The sequence below is a fragment of the Prunus avium genome, chromosome 8, assembly GCF_965620075.1.
Source record: "Prunus avium chromosome 8, drPruAviu1.hap1.1, whole genome shotgun sequence".
Taxonomy (NCBI): Eukaryota; Viridiplantae; Streptophyta; class Magnoliopsida; order Rosales; family Rosaceae; genus Prunus; species Prunus avium.
In genome coordinates, this window is record NC_142291.1 from 24,228,061 (window position 1) to 24,238,359 (window position 10,299).

Sequence of the window (10,299 nt, forward strand, 5' to 3'; positions counted from 1 at the left end):
TGGAGTCAGATGCTTCCCATGCTAGGCGTAAGAAGCAAACTACCGAGCATTCCGCCTCTACTTGGACAGAAAAGTATAGGCCAAAGGTTCCAAATGACATTATCGGGAATCAGTCACTGGTATGCCTGTTAATTATTGCTTTACCACCATTGCATCTGCTGTTGAATCGTTGTCTGCACATGCATCTATCTGGAAGCCATTGTAAGTTTGTTATTCTGATAAAATTTATGTAATGTCTAATATGCAGGTAAAGCAGCTTCATGATTGGTTGGCACATTGGCATGAGCAATTTCTTGATACTGGAAATAAGAAAAAAGGCAAAAACCCAACCAATTCTGGTGCCAAAAAGGCTGTACTATTAAGTGGAACGCCTGGTATAGGGAAAACGACGTCCGCTAAGTTAGTCAGTCAGATGCTTGGTTTCCAGACAATTGAGGTGTCATACTTTTACCAAATTTGCATAACTATGGAATAATTTGAATATTGCTGAGTTATGTTATTCAATGCAAATGCCTGCATATTGTTTAGGTAAATGCTAGTGACAGTCGTGGGAAAGCTGATTCCAAGATTGAAAAGGGAATTGGTGGAAGCAACGCAAATTCTATTAAAGAGCTTGTCAGCAACAAGGCCCTGAGCATGGATGGGTTGGTTTTACACACTCTCTCTATATAATGTATATTTTTTGGGGTCATTTATGGATAGGACTTGCCTGAAGGAATTTATTTTCTCTAGTTAATTCTTAATTAAATTTGCAGATTGAAGCATCCCAAAACTGTGCTAATTATGGATGAGGTTGATGGGATGTCTGCTGGAGATCGGGGAGGAGTTGCTGATCTTATTGCTAGCATAAAGATTTCTAAAATTCCTGTTATCTGCATTTGTAATGATCGTTACAGTCAGAAACTGAAAAGTCTTGTGAACTACTGTTTACTTCTCAGCTTTCGGAAACCTACTAAACAACAGGTCCCCCTGCCTCCCTAACAGTAAATTTTTGGTATTTTGATATATTTTAGTATTTTAAAGAATTTGTTCTTATATGTTACTTGAGTGCTTTATTTCTAGTAATTACTTGCAAGTTGCCAAATCATGCTACTAATTGGTTCTTATTAAGGTTGGCAATGTTTAAAAAGTTTGGAGCGCTGTCATTGAATGATTTTTTTAATTTTTTAGTTTGGCTTGCTATATTGATGCAAAGTGCGCATTGCGACATATGTGTGTGTGCACTCGGACACACAAACTGACAGATGTGATGAAAATTAAATTGTTTATGCTGGTTGTGATGCATAAGAAACTTTTTTGTTAATTAAGCCAGTGACTAATGTATTTTAAAGAATTCCACAACGTGCTCCTATATCTGTAATGTTATAGTTTTTGTTGCTTTATGATGTTGAGTGCCACAAAAAATTCTTCGGTACGAGAGATATTTTTTGATCATTAAACAAGTGGTTTAATAGGTTATTTTTGTCGACCTAGAACTGAAAGATTAATTTTCGACAATAAAAGTGTCTTTGTTCCATTCATTGGCATTTTGGTAGTGAATACTAAACATTGAAGTCAAACAAATTTACCAAGGTTGACAAAAAACATTTTGGTTATGCTACAGACTTGTTTGTTTCGTTTGGTTTTGGGTATAGCAATATCTGTTGTCTAACAACACGCTGGCATGTTTTTCCTCAAACCCTCAGCTCTTATCCTTTCCAGCTTCGGGTTGTAGTACCTGAACTTGAACTATGTTATCTTCTAATTTGCAACCATAAGTCTGTAGTTCTCATACTCAATGAGTCCTTATGATTAATTGATTTTTTAATAGCATCATTGTTTTTACTAAGATCCTTTGAATTGTAATTTTTTTTAAGCAGTTAGAGAAAAGCATTAAAATGTGAAGGCTTGATTTGGTCCATAAGAAAGAACCAATTGATTTGTTATTGGATTTTATTTCTTTTGGACAGGGAAACAAGTTTGGCATTATTTTTCTGTAAGTTAGGATGTAAATATCTCTGGCAGCGATAAATGGGCAGCACTCAAACACTCACTTTTGACTTTATGTTTTTGAGGAAAATCTCATGTAGTGTGATGTTTAGCCAATTTAATGGAGGGAAAACCTTTTCGTTCCTGTATATAAAATACAGAGATATGCTTCCATGGCCCATTGTGCATGCATGTGAACTGATGTAGTTATGAAAATCTGCATTGGTGATTGCAAATAGAAGTGCTTTTTTTTCTTCATGTGTGTGGGCTTGGATGGGAAATTTTATTTTTGTGCATTTGTAATACAGTTAGAAATGACATTTAATGCTTTTTGACTCTTAAATTTGGCTTACCTTTGAATAAGGTTTGAATGACGTTGCTGCCAGGAAGCAGTTACTAACACCTTATATTGTGTTCATGGTGGTAGATGGCAAAGAGGTTGATGCAAATTGCAAATGCTGAAGGACTTAAAGTTAATGAGGTAAATATTGTGATGAAAGTCAAACTGTTTGGAGTTATCATGTACTATATTGCTACAGAAGCTTTGGACTCCACCAAATATTGTAAATTATTATTTCTGGAAATATCAAGCGTGAGACAAATTCTATTGTTAAGCAAAATGGACTATATTGTAGAATTATATAATTTAATTTTCTTTTACCCCCTTTGCTAGGACCTAGTTCAGTTTAGGTACTTGTTCTTTTTGTGTTAAGTGCTAACCTTCGTAGTTGTATTTTGTACTATGGTTTTACATGTGATCAAGTATCTGGCTTATCTGGTTTCTGACATGTATTTAAAGGTTCTTTTGTATCCCCATGTTGATTAATCTTCTTGTCATTTTCTCAGATTGCTCTTGAGGAACTCGCAGAAAAAGTTAATGGAGACATGCGAATGGCAGTTAACCAGTTGCAGTATATGAGCCTATCAATGTCTGTCATTAAATACGATGATGTAAGGCAGCGCTTATTAAGCAGTGCAAAGGATGAAGATATTTCACCATTCACAGCTGTTGACAAGTATGGCAGCAATATTTTCATCTTTGGCTCTGGTTTTCTGCATCTTGCTGTCTATTGATATGCTTGTCTTCTCTTATTCATTTCTATTTGCTGTACTTTGTTTCTTGATTGATTTATGCATCAAAATTCTTTAATATTTAAGGTTGCTGTTTCAACCATGACTTTAAGATTCACTTCTTTGCTCTCAATTATATGCTTTGTTTTTGTTTTTAATAAAAAACAGAATTTTATTGATAAACTTTGGAACAGCACAAAGATGCAGTGGAAAAGCTATCCACTGAGAAAATGTAGAAATTAAGAAACTAACCCACCATCCATGAATCAGAAAAACTTAAGGTCTGAGCTAAATTCTTTTTAGATGTTGAGAAATGAAGTTTTATCGGAATCTTAATGGAAAACATACAACGTAATACCGCAACGCACCATCTACCGTACAACAGGAATACATTAAAATTCATTGCATAAGCTTAAATAAGTACAGCCTTCCAATCGGCAAAAATTCCAAAGGCGGTATTTCCCTGAATACAGAAGAAACTGGAGCTGATAATGATGCCCAAAACCATAACTTGTTCCATAAAACCTCCACTTTCACGATGCCCAAAACCTTACAGTATCCCATAAAACCTCTGTTGCCTCCCCTCTATAACTTTTAAAGATCCTTTTGTTTCTCTCTAACTGTACCACCCAAAATACAGGCATTACACCACAATCTGATGAAGTCTTTGCCTTCTTTCCTTCCCCAAAAGCGTCTTGTTTCCCTCATGTTAAATTTAACTTCTCAGAATCTTGTTACGGGTACTTTTTCCAGTCAGTGAAGGCTCTATTTGGCCTTCAGGAGTGTTGAGAGTATCCCACATCCAAGGATGGAAGCCTAGCTTAAGAGCTTAAAATATCTTGGGCCTCTCCATCCTTTCCCAATTGGTTTTGGGTTGAATGCTTACATTCTAGTATGCATCCATTAACATGTGTGTGATGCTGACTTGTCTTTTCGTCCTGCAGGCTGTTTGGTTTTAATGCAGGAAAGTTGCGGATGGATGAGCGTGTTGACCTGAGCATGAGTGATCCTGATCTAGTCCCTCTTCTTATCCAGGTGCGTTCTTTGCTAGCGCAGTTGTTTTTGGCTGGCATATTCTGAATAAAAAATGATATAACAAACAGTGAGATATTTTAATCTGTTGAGTTTCACTATCGAATACTACTGCCAGAAGAAAAGACTTGCAGTGCTTAGTGTTAACAGGCTGCATGGATGATAACCTATTCAGCAGTTTCTGCTTCATGTCTCTGGTTAAACTAATAATTATCATATACATTTGTAATAACAATAACATCAGGAGTGCTGGTTAATTATAAACATATGACTGCACGAAGCATTATCTTGGAATGCTTTTCAGTTGAAAATGATATAAATGCGAGTAGAATTTTTAAGGGACACTCACCTTAGTAGGAGCATATTCCTACAAGAAACTTTTTCAGCGTTTCCTTTGATGTGTTATTTCACTAATCAGAACTCGTGAACAATATTTTTTTTCACAAGTAAAAGAAATTTACTAAAGCGAACAGGTGATGGGTGGTATACACCTTAACAAATGATTCCAATGCTCACATACTGAACTGTTCTGGCTATCATTACAGCTCTTCAGACAAATTTCTAATACTATGTGAGAACTCGAACTTGCATCGATATGAAGAACTGTTTTAACATTTGTATCATGACTCTGGCCGAAAAAGAAAGAGCAACATTTGTATCATGAGATTAATCTGGAATATTCTTGTAATTTGGTATGATAACAATGAAGTAGGAAGAAAGGATAAAAAATGTATATTCTAAGCTATCAGTCTCTTTCTCTCTCTCTCTCTCTCCCCCTTTCTAGATATAATATATATATATATATATCAATATTCAAATCAAGAAAGAGTTGAAAGGAAGCTTAGTGTGTTCTTACTCACCACACTCTCCTCCAGTTTTTAAATATGTGCTATTTGACTTAAGATCTTAGTGCGGCTAGTACCCATACGAATGACTAGATATTTTATTTTACTTCATTTTCTTTTGATCACTTTCATTCTTCATGGACTTAAATGTAAACTTACATTTATTCAAACATGGACACTTATGCTTTCAAATTTTAACCTTATTCTTTTTCCAAATGATGATATTTGTAGTGAAATGTTTAAATATTCTCATATATTAAGCTTATTATGCAATTTCTGGCAGGAAAATTATATCAACTATAGGCCAAGTTCGGCAGTCAAGGATGATAGTGGGATAAAACGTATGAACTTGATTGCCCGTGCCGCTGAGTCTATTGGCAATGGGGATATTTTCAATGTACAGATTAGAAAATATCGGCAATGGCAGCTTTCCCAAAGTGCTTGTCTTTCATCCTCTATTTTTCCGTATGTTTCTTAACATCAGCTATGGAAGTCGAAATAATATCTTTATGAGTGTATTCATAATTTCTAGTTCGTGGTATCATTTTTATACTCATTTTTTGTTATAATCAGTGCTGCATTGTTGCGTGGGCAAAGAGAGACACTTGAGCAGGTAATGAATTTCTATTACATGCAAGCTTATAAATTCCTAAAGTGTAACTGATGCTCTCTGTGGCCTTGGAAAATGTATTGATTCTGTGTGCTCTAGCGATTCACATTTATTGTCCCCATTGATTTTCTTTTTCCTTTTTTTATGTTATGCCACAGAGGTATACGCCATATTTGGGATATTATGTGATTGACTTATGCTAGTGTAGACTTTTGTTAAAAAGTTCTGCTGGTTTCTTTGAGAGTGAAACCTGTGCTAGTTTCGTCTTTAGTGGGCTGATCGTTGTTTATGAAATTAGGAGGATGGTCGGGTGTTTTATGGTGGAGCAGAACTTATTTCTTGAAAGTTTAACGAGGAAATTTTTTGAAAAATGTGCTGAGGAGCTGCGTTTAACAAAGTAATGTACTAGAGATTACAGCCTCTCTTTATGGTGACTATTCAATCAAACAATTAATTAAAGGATTAGAAAAACAAAAGATTAATTCCACAGGGTTAGCTCAAGAAATTTGCTCCCATTTCCAATCCCTAAGTGTAGCATTAATCAATCACTTAGGAGCTGCTATAAGAACAGCTTGGTTAACCTTATGAGAATAGGCTCATGCCAGCTTGGGTCATTGCATGCAGTCAAGGGAGTCTGACCCATGCCACACCAAAAAATATAACTGAGGAACATAACTCTCGAGGAAAGCAAAATGCAAGGTTATTTGACCCCTGCTCTGTTATAGGACTAGCAGGTTGGGTTGACATAGAAACTGTCTAGTTGGTCCCTCTTCCAGCTAGTCTCACTTCTTGTAATAACTCTCTTTAATTTTGTGTTTTTCACTTTAGTAAATGAATGAACCTTTACTTTCAGTAGATTTTCACATGGTTATGCTATTGTAATTTCTCTTGAAATTTTTGAAAATCTTTCAAATGCCTGACAATATAACTGGTTTTTCTTTATAATCATAAATTCCTCTTTGTTCTCATTGGATCACTGGTTGAACTGAATTGTCCCTTTTCTTCAGTTTATAGAGTTGGGTTTGATTCCTATTAAAGAGGACTTATACATTCATGGTACTTGGAAAATTCAGTTTTTGGGTTTTATACCTTCCAAATGTTGTGAAATGTACATGTTATATATGCATTGAGGTGTATGCTTATTGTCACAAGTTGGCCTTCTTTTGCAGGGAGAAAGGAATTTTAATAGATTTGGAGGGTGGCTGGGAAAGAACTCAACACTTGGAAAAAATTTGAGGCTCTTGGAAGATTTGCATGTCCATCTTCTCGCTTCTCGTGAATCTAGTTCGGGGAGGTAGTCTCTGTTCTACGTTTGAACTTCTGGTCACTAACCTAATGCATTTGTCTTTGAGTTTTGCAATGGCTTATGCCAACATATAAACGTTGTTGGCTTGTATAAGACTGAAATTAATTTACAACCAATGATGTTTTTGAGGGTAAATGTCTCCTTAGAACCTTAGGCCCTTTTGTAAAATTTTATTTTCTTGTCTTCAAATTACCAATGTCTCCCAGGAAAGAAACTTAACTATTTTATATTTATTTTGGAGCCTAATGATTATCTTAAAATTTCCCTTCTGTTTTTTGTCCTACTGTTCCTTGCCTTTTGGCTTGAAAATTTTAGAAATTTCCATGTGCAATTACTGGATTACTTTTGATATAATATATTGGATTAGTAAATGTTTATCATGTAGTTTATATAAGGTTTTTATTAGTAAATATGTGTTCATTTCAAAGCAATAGGGTGGAAGCACAAAAACTATGTTCACTCAATGGTGTTCTTAGGATGTTGATTTACTTAGCTTCATAGATTCTTTGATCATAAGGTTCAGATATGCGAGGCAAAATGTTTTTCTTGGGGTATCCTCTGTTTGACTAACTAGATAGAGTCTAAAAGCTAGTATCCTCTGTTCTAGTCTTTTTGTGTTCTGTTCTCTTTACTGCAAAGGCAATTTTAATCTCATCATAGTCTGCTTCATTTCTTTGCTGGTGCTATTGGAAAGAGTTCGTTTGTCTGGAGGGAGAGATGGTATGAGGCGTTGGGAGTTGCAATCTTCAGGATAGTTCTCTTGAAAATCTGTTTTTAGAAATTTAATTGATGGATCTGATCAGTCAGTTTTTGCTCCAGCTGAGGTGATAAGGGAAGCAAAGGTTTTGGGTTGGCTTGTGCTTCACAAGAGGGTGAGTATGTGTGGCTTGCTTCAGAATAAGAGACCTAATTGCTGCCTTTCTCCAAGTTGGTGTAAAATGAAAGGAAGATGCAGATTTTGTGTTTGTCCATTGTCCTGTAGCTTTAAACTTGTGGTGACTATTCAAGGAGGCTGGAGTGAGTTGGGTAATTCCTCAAGGGTGCCATTCATTGCTTAGTGAAAGTCTTGCTGCTTTCGGTGGAGGAAAGAAGGCTAGAGTGTTATGGGGTTGTTGCAGGAGGGCTATCTTGAGGGTTTTTGACAATAAATGAGGGATGGGGGTAGAAGCGCTGTGGGAGAGGGTGAGGATTTTGTTGTCCCTTTGGGCTTCAGTTACATCCAAATTCAGGGATCTTAATTTCTCTTCTTAATTTGCTAAATTGAGGAGTATCCATAGCATAATGTGTTTGTTGTAGGTTTCGTTGTTTTCACTTGTATCAGTTCTTTGTTTTTGATGGACTCCTTGTTCACTACTTCTTGCGTCTCTTTCATTATCTTTTCAAAAAAATTGTCCTATTTTGCCTCCCTTGAAAGCATCTAAGTTTCTCATGCTGTAAATTATTCAGGGAAACCCTGCGAGTTGAATACCTTTCTCTTCTTCTGAAACGATTGACCGTGCCACTCCGTGAACTTCCAAAGGTTGGAAACAATCAATTTTTGGTTGCGTATGAATCTTTATATCAATAAAAAAAGATGTAAAATAGTTGGGTTGAAGGTCAGTTGTAAATCCATCTTCTGTGTTTTAAAAAATTACCAGGATGAAGCTGTACACAAAGTTGTGGATTTCATGAATACTTACTCCATTAGTCAGGATGACTTTGATACTATTGTGGAGTTATCCAAATTTCAGGTAACCCCACCTAACTTGGTGCAGCTTTGTTGTTGCTACTGTTCTAAAGTTGTTCATGTTTTCTCATCGACACCTTACGTATCAGGGGCACCCAAATCCTCTAGATGGCATTCAACCAGCTGTAAAGGCAGCGCTGACAAAAGCTTACAAAGAAGGCAGCAAAACAAGGATGGTACGAGCTGCAGATTTTGTCACTTTCCCTGGAATGAAGAAGGCTCCTAAGAAGCGGATTGCTGCTATTTTAGAACCATCTGTTGATGTAATTGGAGAGAACAATGATGATACTTTGGTTGAGAGTGAAGAGGAAAATTCGTCAGATACAGAGGACTTGGGTAAGTTTTTGTCTGTAATCATATTGTTGCTGTTTTCTTATATGTTTTTCTCTGTCATCAGATTTTTGCTGTTTTGTTAGAGAATTGCAGATAGTGCATTTTGATGGGACTGCTTTAGTTTTAGGAAATTTTTCACAAATGGCAATCTTGCTCTGAATAATGCAGTTTGTGAAAAGGTGGCGCCTTTCAGGAACAGTAAGCTTTTTCAGGAACAGTAAGCTGTATAATTATTATTATGCGAAATAAAGATGGCATATGGTAACATGCTGCACTCCCTAAAATAAATGGAGGGAATGTTCCATACTGTCTGGGAACTTCGTTCTGATTCTGAAAATTGTAAAAAGAAAAGGAAATGCTGGGAACGCGTTTGGAAATGTTGAAATGATGCTGCATTTTGGTCTTTGTTTTTGTTCAAGAAACCTGACACCAGTAAAACTGGTTTGCTTTAAAATTATTGCAATTTTCTTATGATATGGCCAACAGAAACTTGGCGATGAATTTGATTATGATAGGATTGTAATGGGAAGAAAAAACTTTGCAAACTAGAATACTTCTAGACTCTTTAACTATTCTGGTTGACATTGGTGTTCACTTAGTGATTGTTCTTTTCGCACTTGTCAGAAGGTTCTGCGGCTGGTGAGAAGCTGCAACAGGAACTTAAAAGTTTGAATACAAAAGGTAGTTGGTAGCCACATGGACTCACGCATGCCCATATTCATGTCGTTTAGGTGCACTTTATTTCTGAATGCATGATTTACGTGTGCCTTATACTATGTAGGAGTGCATGTACAATTCGATTTGAAGGGTGCAACAAATTCAAGTGCAAAGAAGACACCAACGGGCAGGGGTAGAGGTGGTTCATCTGCCGCAGCTGAGAAAAAAGGCGGCCGAGGTTCAGGGGCTGGTGGAAAGAGAAAGAGATGAAGGGAGGTGAAAGAAGAGACGTCGCCTTTCCTTCTTCCTGTATTTGGCACGTTTTATAAGAAAATGTAAATAGATTTTTCCTCCGCACATAAACATTTTTGGTAGGTCACTTGGTGAGGAATGGTAGGATCTTCGGTTGTAATGTTGGTTTACAAGGTTACTGTTGATACTATTGAGTTCAACTCCAAGATTCATCTTTTTGCCTTTAGTAGCATTTTATTTTCATCAATGCGAAAGATAATGGTTTTAGTAGATTAACTTGTGTTTACGGTGGTTTTGATATTTTCATTCACTCATATAGTGCGTCAGGTGACAATTCTCATTGAGTAATCTGAGAACCAGAGCTTCTACAAAATCACTTGCCATAAATAACAAGTTCATAAAATATGTTTGTCTTAGAAATATTAATTAATTTGCCCTAACAAAAGTAATGCAAAGTATAAAATATTAATTAATTTGCCCTAACAAAAGTAATGCAAAG

At 36.1% G+C, this 10,299-nt stretch overlaps 1 protein-coding gene across 1 annotated transcript in view; it reads left to right on the forward strand.

Moving 5' to 3' along the window:
- The window catches only part of RFC1 (replication factor C1), a 14,066-nt gene extending 3,996 nt beyond the window's left edge, over positions 1-10,070 (forward strand). Inside the window, exons 10-24 of the mRNA XM_088245789.1 lie at positions 6-119; positions 248-436; positions 529-644; positions 756-963; positions 2,396-2,449; positions 2,815-2,984; positions 3,984-4,074; positions 5,200-5,381; positions 5,490-5,529; positions 6,696-6,820; positions 8,279-8,351; positions 8,470-8,562; positions 8,648-8,894; positions 9,516-9,572; positions 9,673-10,070. Coding sequence (XP_088101915.1) covers positions 6-119; positions 248-436; positions 529-644; positions 756-963; positions 2,396-2,449; positions 2,815-2,984; positions 3,984-4,074; positions 5,200-5,381; positions 5,490-5,529; positions 6,696-6,820; positions 8,279-8,351; positions 8,470-8,562; positions 8,648-8,894; positions 9,516-9,572; positions 9,673-9,818 — 1,905 coding nt within the window. The 3' untranslated portion in view covers positions 9,819-10,070. The remainder of the gene's footprint in view (positions 1-5; positions 120-247; positions 437-528; positions 645-755; positions 964-2,395; positions 2,450-2,814; positions 2,985-3,983; positions 4,075-5,199; positions 5,382-5,489; positions 5,530-6,695; positions 6,821-8,278; positions 8,352-8,469; positions 8,563-8,647; positions 8,895-9,515; positions 9,573-9,672) is intronic.
- The last annotated feature ends 229 nt before the right edge of the window (positions 10,071-10,299 follow it).